This window comes from Corvus kubaryi, unplaced genomic scaffold, assembly GCF_017639235.1.
Source record: "Corvus kubaryi isolate FWS band 111438036 unplaced genomic scaffold, C.kubaryi_AGA036_p1.0 37387, whole genome shotgun sequence".
NCBI classification, from domain to species: Eukaryota; Metazoa; Chordata; class Aves; order Passeriformes; family Corvidae; genus Corvus; species Corvus kubaryi.
This window is the reverse complement of record NW_024581129.1, coordinates 3,443,673-3,457,381: the sequence shown is the minus strand read 5'-3', so window position 1 is coordinate 3,457,381 and position 13,709 is coordinate 3,443,673. Positions and strand designations below refer to the sequence as shown.

Genomic DNA, 13,709 nt, shown 5'->3' with positions numbered 1-13,709 from the left:
CTTGCTACATTAAGTGGTCCAAAAATGGCTTTGAGGCCTTCTCTGTGAGGATTTGATGAACGAGAGTGATCTTGTTTCTCCTTGGGACTGTCTCAGGGAGGAGCACTGCAGCTTAGAATATTAACGAGGCTTTGTAGTTAATGGGAGCCACTGCCTTTAAGGAGATGAGCTTGTGCCTGACAGCTCAGAACCAGGGAGAAAGTGAACAAAGGAGAGGGGGGAGAGGGAGAAGCAGTGACTATTGAAATAAGATATTAATAGGTTAGAAAAAAGCAGAATTAATAAAGACTTTTTAAAACATGCCATCAAGAACCCTGCCAGTACAGAATTATTCATGTACATTTACTATTGTTTTTATCTGGCTTAAGCTGTAAGATTTCTACTGCTTCCCCTGAGAAACTTTTCTGCAGGAGAATAATTCCTTCATTGGAAAACTTTTTTGATATTGATCTTAAATTAGATTTTCTTAATTTTCTCCTGTTACTTTCAGTTATGTCAAGTTATGCTGTACTGAATTGCCCTCTCTTTCTGTCATATATCTGTAGATAATTATCACTGTCTACTTAAAACCCCTGCTACAGTGCTGCTAGCCTTGAGGGTGACATACCTGTGATCCCAGTGCTGAGCCAACAAATACAGGCTGGATTTGTTTCGCTCCTTCTTTATCAGCTCTCCTGAGTGTTTTAGCATTTCTTCAAGCTCTGTTGGATTTGGGAGCACATTTCTGGAGAAGAGGTACCGAGACAGAATGTAGCACACCAGGCGCCGTCACATCTGAGCCACGGAGATGGAGCCTCTAAACTTCATTCCTGGATGATATCTTTGCCTGTGCAGACCAAAATAGCCTTGGCTGCGTTCTTGTTGCAGTCTGATGCAGGTCTCACCTCCTGTCTGTGAATCTCTTGCACCTTTACAACTTGCAGGTCTTCTGTTTGTCAAACATCTCTGCTTTGGATTTTTTTTATTAGTTGTATTTTCCAAATGGATGCTCATTCTATTATTTTTCTAGTCCCATTTCTAACATCTCCAGATCCTTTCTTGTTATTTTTCTGCTCTGGTGAGCTTTCACAGCATCTCATAGACTGTAAATGTTGGTACTGTCTTATTTGCTGCTGCTTCTAGAAGATCCAAAATACTGCATGAGGACAGACTTGACTTCTGTGCCAGGGAATGTACAGGCTGGCACTTCTGCAGAAGGTACTGAAGGGTAGAAGAGGAGATTGGGATGGTGTACATATTCCCGACCTCAGCAATTTGGGAAAAACAACTGAATAAAAGAAATATAAAACAGGACATCGGAAGTCAGAGGTGACATTACACCTGGGGAAGGGGACGAGTGAGGAATATCAGGCTGGTCATAGAAGGAGGGAAGGAACTAAGTGATCTTTAAGGTCCCTTCCAACCCAAGCCACTCCGTGATTCTATGATTCCATGTTCCCTCTTTGTTTCATGGGAGAAAAGATGGTTAATACCAATGGAAATAAGCACATGGTTGGTTGGTTGTAATTCCACTGCTGGGTTGTCTTTAGCTTGCACTACAGTACTGTTCTCTCAAAATCCTTCCCCTCACTCTGCTCGTGAAAGCTTGAGCAGGAAAATGCACTCAAGTAAAAATAATGTGCATAAGGGTGAGCCAGGCTTCTCCTACCTGGAACTGCAATTGGGATCTGGTTGTGCCAACCAGGATCCAGCCTCGGATGCTCTGAAAGAGCAGAGGAAGCTCCTGTGCCTGCCTGTGGCACCCTGAGGTGAAGCTCTGCTGTCGGATGGCTCCTGCCACCCCAGAGGCTGCTGTTTGTCTCCTCCAGGAGAGAGAGAGGGAGGGATGGATGGAGCCATCCTGCAGGATGAGTCAGGAGCCATCAGCTGGGTCACCTTGGGCTTCAGTGCATGTGCTGGGGAACAGCAGCCCCAAGCCCCAGTCACTAGTTCTTCCCTGGGCCCACGTTCTCCCTTACCTCTGCGGGATCATCCTGAGACAGGGGATGTTTAAGTCAGTGTAGCTATGCATTAAGAGGAGCTCTAGATACTGTGACAATACAAAAAATTGTAACAGCACATTTAATTAATTATTTCCACTTCAGCGTTGCTTTTGCACTTGGCTTCACTGTGGATTCTGTACTGCTGCCCTGGCTTAGTTTAGCCAAAGCATAACACACCTGTGTTCCTGTAGGAAGTGGTGGGCTCTTTCTCTCTGCGCCAGGTGGGATGGCTGCAATTCCCACCTTCCTGGGCCTTGTCTGCATCTCTAAATACTCAAAGCTGTGGTCAGGCATCTCTTATGGCTACTGATTACTGCTTCTTAAAATTCATCTGTGCCCGCAAGTCATTTAAAAAAGCATTTTCCACATCTGTCCCTGGGTGTCCCAGCCCATCAAACTAAACCACCAATCTCCTTTTCCACAGCTGTCAATTTTGCTGCTCTTGTTTCCACTCGATTGCAGGGAGGAAAGCAACAACTGTGCAGTGTCCAGTTTTCCATTCTCTGTCTCCCAGCGAGCTGTCAGAAGCTGGCGTGGCTTGCAGAGCCTCCTGCGTTTGAAGTTCTTTACTTTTTTTCTTTCTGGCACTTCAAATGCTGCTGGGGCCCCCCGAGGTAGAGAACCAAGTTTGTCAGACACAGAGGTCAGACGAGGGTTAGCGATGCTATCGCTGAGGAGAACTGTCATCACCAGCTCGGAGTTATGGCCGGGGTGCACAGGGAGAGACCTCGGGAGCTGCTGCTGCTGACCCACAGCTACCTGGGAAGAGTGGCAGCTCCTGCTGGGGCTGTGGCTGTTTGGGAGCAGGGGTGATCCCAGGACAGGGGCACAAACTTGAGCTGTCCCCAGAGGACAGCACCTGGCAGCTGCAGCTGGTGCTGTGGTCCCCAGCTGGAGTCAAGCCTGTTGATGCTGCTGGAAGGATTCGTGGTGCTTTGGGGGTTGTTGCAGCTCCACCTGCGCAGCACGTGTGGGAAGAGGGATGATATTTAATTCTTAGTTATACCACTGCCCTTGAATACACCAGCCATTCCCACTTTCATACCCAAACCACGTCTGAATGTTTTCACACTGGAGGGCAAAGTGTTTCTTCTTCTCCTTTTCCCTTCTCTATCCCCATTTTTCCAGCACTTACAGGTGGCCACTTGGAGGAGGAGGAATAGAGAAGTGGCTTTTTCTATGGCAGACACTGACATTTGCTTCCATCCTCTCTGTCCAGTCTATGAATAAATGGCATCTTTGTTTTCCTTTTCTTGAGAAGATCAGTGTATCATCCTTGTGTTGTGCCTTGTAGATCTGAGTAGGAGGCACCAGGCAGCCTTTGACATCCCCAGGAAATCTGCCCAGGCAGAAGGGATTTGGGGTGTCACCAGTGTGGAACAAACTGCACGGAACCAAGGCAGGCCCTGGAGTTCCTATTGGTACCTGGGAAGAACTTCCTTATGAGTCTTTTGTGCCACTGCAGAAGGAATTAAGGATGCATTCATTATTTTTGTGCTGGTAAAACTTCAACATAATTATTCCTACATGAATCACCTTCAAAAACGCGTGCTGCAACAGCAGCTTGTGGTTTCTGTCTTGCTGATCAAACACATTGTAAGGAGAAGGTGTCTTGGAAATTTATCACACAACAAAATCTTAGTAGAGTGGGAATGACTGTGCCGGTGGCTGCACATACATTGATGGATTGTCTGCCCCCAAATGCTTAAATCTTGTTAAAAAAATGATATGAATGGATTGCTCAGCATAACAATAGGTACAACACTGTACAGAATATCAGCCAGGTTTACAGATAAACACATTTGGCATTGAAGAGTTTTTAACCTACAAGGATGGGACTCATGAGGGGGACATTTTAAATTTTATCCTACTTCGTAATTGCAAAGAGCCTCATTGGCAACGAGATATATATTGAATTAGCTAAACAGTTAATTGATGAAGTTCAGGCTTTAAAATGAATGCCTGTAAATGGATACAATTCATCTGCAGTGTCCAGTAACACCAGTGAAGTCAGTGAAATTACAGCAGGATTGAATTTGAGTCCTTCTGTCTTTGCTTATCAGCAATACAACTTGCCCAGACATTTTATGGGGAAATGTTTGCCTGAGGCTGTTTACACTGGCTGTGCCTAAGATTTGGAAGGAGAGGGGGAAAAAAAAAGAGCAGCTGTAGGAAGAAATCACAAAAATACTTTGTGTAATGTTGTGCCTCCTTTTTCTCTCTCCTGTAATAACAGGGCAGCACTCTGAGGAAGCGGAAGATGTACGAAGAATTCCTGAGCAAGGTCTCCATTTTGGGTCAGTTGCCCTTTGGAACTTGGCTGTTGGTTCCTCTGTTATTTGTGCTTGCAGGATGAATTTTGATCTTTGATGGCACGGTGAAAGCAGTGGTGCTCACACAGAAGGTCTCACTTGTGTTGTTCCTGAAGGAATGGAAGTGTAAAGGGCCCTTTTTGTTTTTCCCATTCTTTCCTGTGCACTGCCCATGTGTTTGGAGCACACATTAAAGGTGGAGCAGGCATGCACTGGTACTTTCAGTAGCTGCCACTGAGTAAAGATCATGTAGATAGAGCAGAAAGCAGTGCAGAGATACGAATTTGTCATAAAGTCCAGTTACATCCTCCCAGGGAACAGGTGAGAAGCTTTTTCCTGCAAGAATACAGCGTTTGTGTGCACTAAACAAACCAACCTTACAAATCAAACCAGACTGATCTTTTTTCTTCTGTGCATTTTACAGCCCCTGTCTCACATTCTTAAAACATCTGTTTAGCTTCTTGTCCTTGGATTTTGTTTCCCTTTGATTAATGTGATAGCCACGAAATTTGGACATGTTCTTGATGGCCTTCAGTAGGAAAAACAACAAACCCATAATGCCTGACCAATCAATCACCATTAGGAGAACAAAAGCCTCTAATAAGGAGGACAGTGTTAGACAGTACAATGAGTTGTTGATCCTGTAGGAGAAACATCATGTTTCTGCTGGGGCTGTTTGGAAGAAAACAGTTCAGGATTTATTTGCTATGTAATTAGAGTATTTATATTACTACTTAAAATTTTTCTGGTATTTTTTGTATATGATATTCACCTACCATTCAAGCTGAGGTACCTGAAATATGAGAGTGTCTCAGTGAGAGTATACTTGAACTTCTGACAGGTCCAATCCATGAGATTTTCAATTATATTTGTATGCTTAAAGTAAGGCTAAGTATGTTGTTCACTTCATTAATGAAGTTTTCATCTTTTAAAAACCTTCTTTTATGCTTAATTTAAATCTTCCTAAATTAAGAGCACAAATTATACCAAATTACAATGAGTATTTAAAGAAAAAAAGGATCTGTGCACCTGCACTAATGAGGAGCAATTACAACAATGAGACATCTCAAAACAATTTCAGAGTAGAAAGGTTATTCAGAGATGTGCTTCCTTAAACATGCGGTTTGCCATGTAATTAGAGCCTAATTTGTAGTGTGGCTTTTGAATCTCAGTAAAAAAAAGAGGAAGGACTTAAGGATTTGGACCTTTTTTAAGTACAGAAAAGCAGTGAACAAAATAACACGTCATTGCAGGAACATGGAAATTTAGGTGAAATGTGCAAGGATCTCTTTGACATGTCTAAAAAGTAGATGACACCTGCGAAGCAGAAAGATATTTTAGAAATCTCAACATGGCACTAAAAAGTCAACTTCTCTTCATCCCTCAATGTGGTCAGAACTCAGTGATTTCCTGGTGGAAAAATCTCTACCTGCTCCTTATATTTCTTTTTTGCAAGGCCTGTCTAGTGGCTGTAATGAGCCATATAATTGCAAGAGTCACGTTTTGTTTTTAGTCCAAGGATTCTTTTAGATTATCAGTAGTTGTTTAAAGTGTCTCAAACAAGATATGAAAGAAGTGATTGTTTTAAATTTTTCTTCTTGTGTTTAATTAAATATAAAGCTGTGACATGATATGTACAATGTAGACATTGCAAAAAAAATTGCATGTGGTCTAATCTATCTGGTACTTCAACTCTGCAACTAAAACTTGTAGAATATTCTATATAATGATCTGTTTGCAAGGATTATAAACCAATGTATTTGTAGTGGTACAGTTCCCTTATACAAAAGAGAGACACTTCGTGACTGGAGCTAGAATTAGCTTTGAATTTTTCATAAAGCCAACTGAAGAAGAAGTTTCAAGAGACTCTTTCTTTTCATTGTTAATTACTGAGTTCTTAAAAAAAAAAAAAAAGAAAAAGTCTTCTCTAGTCTGTATGAAAGAGTTTTATGCTTATTTTTAGTCAAACAGAGCAGTTTTTGAATGTTGCATTGACAATATGGGCTTGGTCTTTGACATTAGTTCTTCTGCAGCAAAGGTCACAAACACACCAGGGAAGTGCTTTAGGTGGGGAAAATGTTACAAACAATTCATTTCCCAAACAGCAACAGAAAGTGGCATAAAAACATGCAGATGTGTCAGTCAACTCAGACCTTACCTTTGGTGCTTTGAGCCCGTCAGTCTGGTTTTGTCACCAGACTCAGTGTGCCCTTCTGAGCTCAGCCAAAAGGCATTTTAGCTTCTAAAAACCAGCTCTTTCACCCTCACACAATACTTCTAAGCAATATTTTTGACAAAAATGGGGAAACCAGAGAAACTGATGGAATGGCACAGATCTAATCCTGGTGTCAGAAGCTGTATCTTGACTTACATTAGTTCAATAATTCATAGTAAGTAGGAATCAGCAGAGCTCTGGGACATGAATTTCAGCCCAGCTGTTTGAGGCAGTGAAGAGTATTATCTGTTGCTTTTAATAACTTTTAAACCTGTAATTTTTCAGTCAAATCTGATCAAAGTACAAAAGTTCAAGTACAATTCACTGTCTTGAATTCTCATGCAAATGGGTGTTGCAGAGAGACACAGGTGGCACCCTCCTCTCCGAGGGCAGGACAGGTGGAATCCGTCCCTCAGCAAAGGCAGGGGAGGGCAGTGGGGCACTGAGCAGCTCTGGATGTGCCCTGTGCAGGGCATGTCTGTGCTCCAGGGGGTTTGGGGTAGGTGCAGGTGGGTGGTGAGGACCCCCTATCACAGGCTGCATTCACTCCAATAATCCTAAAACAGACCGGCCATTTTTAATTACAGACATTTTTTGGAAGTTTTATAACTTTTCTCCCTTAAGTGGGGTCATGAAGAAAAACACTTTGCAAGCCATCCTGCTGGCAAACGAAGCAGAGGTGCCATTTCAAACATCCATAAACCTGGATACCTCTGGTCTCCTGCTGCTCGTGGCACCAGGGTCTGGCCATTGCCTCCGGTGGTCTCACCCATCCTTGAGATGGACTCTGCATCACCCACCCCGCAGCCCACCAGGAGCTGGGAGCAGCTCTGATGAAAAGACTGTAGGGCTTGTCCTGACACCTGGTGTGGGATGTGGAAAGGGAATCTCAGTGTTCCCACCTCTCCAGGCAGCTCCTCAGCTGCTCCAGGCCGTGGCAGGCCAGGGCAGTGCAGATCAGATCGCAGGCGCAGGGAACCGGAGCCAACCTTTCCTGTCCAACTTTTAAGATTGCTATCTGGGTGATTACTGAAGGCTAAGACACAATGAATAAATACATTCATGTTTCCCAACTGGAGGTTCGTGCAAAGTGCCTGGATGAAAGAAATGTTTCTTTTATAACAGAACCAGGCATGGCAGAGCTGTCAGTTTAGATAACAATCTTCAGCCAAAGTTGGAGTGTTTTTATAATATAGCTTTATGATCTTCAATATTTTAGAGTCCCTGGACAAATGGGAGCGGCTGACAGTGGCTGATGCACTGGAACCTGTCCAGTTTGAAGATGGAGAAAAAATTGTTGTGCAGGGAGAGCCTGGTGATGACTTCTTCATTATTACAGAGGTAAGATTGGCACCCTGATAAGCTTTGTCATTTCCTGGTAAAGATCAAGGCTGTGTATTAAAGATATTTGGGTTCAGTTCAATCTCTTACTTCAGCATAAATCTAACTCCACTTAAACCAGAAGACCTACTCAAAATTCAAATGAATTCAGAGACCAGTTCCATGGAATTGTCTTAAGCTGGACAATCTTCTTTCCAGTAAATTGAAAATGCTGAGGAATTTTGAGGTGTGTCTGGTGTCTTTACTGCTTGCAGGTTTGTTTTCTACAGGAGATTTTTCTAGTTCCAAATTTCCAATACTTCAGCAGGGCTGGACAGCCACAGAGTGCATTGATTGTTGTTCCCAAAGGGACTTACAGGGGATATCACAAATGGACATCTGTAAACTGGAGCAGGAGACCTGATCAGAAAACAGATAATTTGTTCTTTCTTTGCCTTAAACTCAGTCCAAATGGTTGAGCCATCTTCTAGTTTACGCTGACACAGGCAGACAGATCTGTCAGGCAGCTGAAAATGCTGACATCTTTTTGGGAGATTATCTGACACTTCAGTTCCACCACCTCACTTCTGCAAGCAGATGCTGACAGGGTTTCCCCCCACCCCCACCATAAATATTTGGATCCTTGGTATCTCACACAAGTACCAAGGCACTGTGATGTACAACAAGTTACACAGAGGTATTGGAGAGACTCGGACTGAATAACAAGAGAGCATTAAGATGTGAGTGTCTATGGATTGTGAGTGTTCCTGTACAAATAGAGACCAGAAATAGCCAACATATGGCTGTGGTGACAGCTCCAGTGCACTGCCAGGCCAGGTGGTACATGGCCAGCAATGAGTTCCAGTGGTGGCACAGGAACTGGGAGGGAATTGGAGCCCCTCACTGTGGGAGAAGGTGGGTCAGAGGCGTGTAAGAAGCTGGTCATTGTGTGGCCTTGGGATTCAGTTGTATGTGCACAGAATGCATCCCAGGCTTTGCTGTGCTTGCTCCTTGTCTGTGGATATTTGGACAGGTGCCTCTATGCAAAGCAGCCAGAATTTAGTTCGTAATCAAAATCTGACACTTAAAATTCCATCCTTCTTTCCTCTTGAGTGTTGGAAATATGTATTTTATTTATGAACATAGCTTTTCTTCAATGCTCACAAAATTGTCAGTGCAAGTAACTGCACCTGTCTATCATACAGGGAAACAATTCAGAACTTTAAATATGTGACAAGCAGTGTCCCTTCAAAACAATAGTGTCAGAATAAAAGAGGCTAGATATTAGATAGGGAATCTTTTTAATTAAGAAGATATTTAGTATATAAGGAAAAATTAGGAAGTAGAAGTTTTTTCAGAAATATGGAATTTTTATTTCTCCTAGTGTTACTGAGTGTGCTGTTATTCCTTGCACCAGCAGGAGACTAGGGAAATCTAATTTTCTTAGCCATTGAATCCCATGTGGAAAATTGGCACCTTGCTTAAGTTACCAAGGGCCTTTATTTTCCCCCTCTTGCTGAAACAGCTGTTAAGACTTGAGTGGGTAGAAAAGCATTAACACTGCATTCTGTAGAAAGTATCTGCTCACCTCACCCTTCCACTGCAAATCTGACATAGTTTCTCACTTTGGAAGTTGCCTATATTTTTTTATTTTAGAGAATGAACATCCAATATCAACTATTTCTTGTGCTGCAGTAGTATTTCTGCCTGCTCCCACACAGTTTAAGCTTCGTATTTTAAACCTGATTTTTACAGGAGTTTACATCTTTGATGTTAAACTTTTCTGTAGGAAAATTGCTGCAAGTCACCAGGAACACATTATTCTACAACCTGGTTGAAAGTAGTTTTGGCTGGTTTGTTGTCACAATATGTTGAAAAGCCATTAGCTTCTTTCATATGCTTTTTGATCTTTGTGGTCTTCTAATCCAAACCACCAGAAATGCAGCCAAGTTGTTTGGCTGCTGTATATGCAGCAAACCATTTCATATATCACTGAAATGCAGCCTCCTTTGCAGCACAGCGTGTCCAGTACTACAAAGCTAACTTGGCCACATGATTTTTGCACAAGGTACTCATTTACCTTTTTTTTTTACTCATTTTACATTTCGATGCAGCCCAGAAAGCCCCAGTTGTTTCCTGGGCTGTGTCAAAAGCAGCGTGGCAGCAAGTCAAGGGAGGGGATGCTGCTCCTCTGCTCTGCTCTCTGTGTCCAGCTCTGGGGTCCCCTCCCCAGGGGAGGCCACTGAGATGATCAGAGGGATGGAGCCCCTCTCCTGGGAGGAAAGTCTGAGAGAACCGGGATTGCTCAGTCTGCACAAGAGAAGGCTTCAGGGTAACCACACTGTGGCCTTTCAGTAGCTGAAGGGAGCCTGCAAGAAAGATGGAGAGCCTGGAGTAACAGGGCAAGGGGGATTGGCTTCAAAATGAAAGAGATTAGGCTTAGATTAGATATCAGGAAGAAATTCTCCCCTGTGAGGGTGGTAAGGCCCTGGCACAGGTTGCCCAGAGAAGCTGTGGCTGCCCCACCCCTGGAAGTGTTCAAGGCTGGGTTGGACAGGGCTTGGAACAACCTGAACTACTGGAAGGTGTCCCTGCCCATGGCAGAGGGTGGAACGAGATGATCCTTAAGGTCACTTCCAATCCAAACCATTCTATGATTTATCATAAACCACAATCATTCATATCGTGCCTTGGACAAATCAGTTATCACTTTATAAAGCTTTGGTGCATCCCAGATATTGGTTCCAAGTGGAATCTTGTGGCTCTGAGCATAAAAACTTCTCTAAGACACCCAGGACTCACATGTGGATTTAAAACTGTTGAACTTCATGAATTAGTCATTCATTTCTGGTTAGCCTGCCCTGCTGCCTTGCTCTGTGCCATCCCTTTGGGACAGTGTAAGGACATTGGTGCTGCCCAAAGACAGCCTGGGAGTGAATTGGCACCTTCAGGATTTGCAGACTGAAGAGAAACCACTGAAACCTTTGGAAGGGAGACTGATAACCCCAGTGATGATCAGAACAGCAATTCCTGCTTCCCAAAACCTGGGATATCATCCTAGTTAGTATGGACAAGACTATTTAGTCTCCCCCTTCTATCAAGAAAGCACATTCACCTTTTCCCTGTATTTCTTACTAGAACATTTTTCTCATGGCCTTCTGTCCACCTTCCATCTCCAGTGTTGCACAGTTTATTTGGGGTGCAGGTTATTTGAGGTGCAGGCTGTGTGCATGGAAATGCTACAGTGCCTCTTGGAGAGTAAGGCTGCAGCAGGAGCTCAGCCAAATTATTAGAATAACAGAAAATTTGCAGAGGGAAGAACCACAGGAAACCAGAGCTTTTTAAGTTCACTGCTCACAAAGCTGTTTGCGGTTCATTTTTTGCTAAAAAGTCTAATGAGAAAAGTGTATACCCTGAGATTCCAGGACAGCTGCAGTTCTTCTGCCATTCTAAATCTTCACAGGCACCAGTAAGATGTTTACTTGCAGTAGTTTGGGTTCTCTTCTGTTTAAATATCAAGCAGTCTTCAACAAGATTTAGTTTTAATATTTAAAGGCTGTGCATTTTTTCCCCAGAGATAGAATTATTGTAATGTTTATACCATATTCCTTAATGTGAAGATAGGATCAGAAGTGAATGTCTGCTTACAAAAGCAAAGTAACGACTTCTGTGAGATCGATTTACTGCATTTGAAACTAGTAATTAAAAAAAAAAAAATTAAAAAAAAAGAAGCAGCCCTGCAGTTTCTGTATTTTCAGATATTTCCAGGTCTTACTTTCCCACTACAGTTTTCACACAACAAACTTGGGCTTTCCCAGACCAGACAGATGTGGAATGTATCTGCTGGATTCCAAGGTCATGGAATTATCCCATATGAGATTCCTGGCACAGAGGTGAAAAACTTTAAGCACCATGAAACAATTGTTGCCATAAAGAATTATATTTTGGCAAGCGTAAATCATAACAGATGTACGGTTTCTAACAAATAAATTTGCAGTTGTGTTGTGCACTGCCACACTGTGTACCCAGCAGTGGGGAGGATTTATTCATCTGACTTCAGATAACGCAAATATTTTTAGCCAGCATTTTAAAGTGGTGGATGCAAAGGCATGTGAGCTTTGTGGAGTTAAAAGTCCCTTTAAATTAAATGCCAGTTGAACAGGGGCCGGTTTTATTCCCAACTCGTGCTTTCCCACTGACTCCAGCTCAAACAGTAGTTCAAACCAGTGTAGTAGTGCTCTGAAACTGGAAAGAAAAGAGGTTTTTGCTGTTGTCTAGGTTACTGAGAAAGGTAGCGACAATAGTATTAAAAATAGCGGTTATGATCATGTACCACTCTCTTAAGTTCAGCTCCCAGCTTGGCTGGGTGGCACAGTACCTCGAAGTCTGCAAGGCAGCTGCCAAGAATGCAGGGAGCTGCAGCCTGCTGGGATTTCCAGCTGCCACCCCTCCCCTGTCAGATCGTTGGCATCACTTTGTCACGAGCGAGCGCCGTGTCCGGCGCACCGACCCTGTCACGGGACTCACCCACTGTGCTCAGGGACTCTTTGAATCTCAGCTGCACACTCAGAGCTTGCTGAGCTGCTGCCATATGGCCCTAATAGTCATAAAGTTTGACATGGTTTAAGAAAAATGTGTGCACAGACACAAACGTGCGCAGGTGGAGGAGGAGAGAGCAGCAAAAGGTTTCTAACAGGGCCCGAAGAGCACAGCTTGTAGCTGCCCTTTAAATGTGCAGCCTGTCATCTGCTCCCAGGACAGGTTGGTTGAAGTGGTGCAGAATGCATAGAAATAAATCTGCATGAGAAGTAAAACATTTCCAATTAATAGCTGGTCGAGCTGCCCAGCAATCGCATGCAGCAGCCTAAAAATAAAAGACCTAAAAATAGAAGATAATTCACAGGAGACAATTCAAGGAGAAATGGACCCATGGTGTCAAGGAGTTTGGCATTAGATTTTTGGTTTTAGTTTTAAAACCCAGCATATTTAATTGCAGATTAGTGGTAAATTACAGGGGGTTGTTGCACCCTCCTCTGCAACTCCTTTGTGAAAAGCACTTCAAAATATCTGGGGATTTGTGTTCTTCCTTATTATCCTGCTGGTCAGAGAGGAGGCATGGTCAGGGCATCTGATTTTCAGTCTCACCTGTTTGGTCTGTGGGCAGAGCATTGCCCTCCCCATTTCCCCATCAGTGGGAACAATCCTAACAACACTTCTTAAAGGTGAACAAAAGCTTAATGGGAAAAGGCAGGAATATCTGTCGCTACTGAAACCAGGCAACAGGAATAGCAAAACTGACAAATAAGAGAAAAAAAACCCCATTGATAGTGCAGAAGGCCTTTCAGAATTAATGCATAGAGCTGCCTCATGGACAGAAATGAGTGAAATTAATTGGTAATGATTAGTTTTCCAGCACTATCCTTGGCTGATCATGTTGGAAACAGCCCATTAATCCTTGGGGGGGGAGGGGGGGGGCTGTTCCTTCCATGCTGCTGTTGACATTTCAAGTCAGGGCCACAAACTGGCTCTGGTCTGGGCAGGATCCGCTGTGAGTTCTCGACGAGAGTGTACTTGAGATAGTGTCCTGTAGGTGAAATCAGTGTTTCCAGCCCCGCTGACACTCTTGGCATGCTCTGGAGCGTCTCTGCACAGATGCAGTTCAAAGCCTGTAGGTGGAACAGTGTTTGTAAACTCTTCCTGCCATGGTAACCTGCCCCTGCCTCAGAAGGGCACCCAGCCCTGCACAGAATTGGGCCTTTCTGTAGGAAAACTCGACTTGAGTCTTAAATTACACAACAAGCATCTGAAGATTTATGATTTAAAAGCTCCTTAAGAAGGAAAAGAAAAAAAAGAAGAAAAATAATAGCCCAATTGTTTCCT

At 43.4% G+C, this 13,709-nt stretch overlaps 1 protein-coding gene across 1 annotated transcript in view; it reads left to right on the top strand.

Moving 5' to 3' along the window:
* Window positions 1-13,709, top strand: part of PRKAR1B (protein kinase cAMP-dependent type I regulatory subunit beta) — a 92,036-nt gene that overhangs the window by 64,637 nt on the left and 13,690 nt on the right. Inside the window, exons 8-9 of the mRNA XM_042037052.1 lie at window positions 4,219-4,279; window positions 7,729-7,850. Coding sequence (XP_041892986.1) covers window positions 4,219-4,279; window positions 7,729-7,850 — 183 coding nt within the window. The remainder of the gene's footprint in view (window positions 1-4,218; window positions 4,280-7,728; window positions 7,851-13,709) is intronic.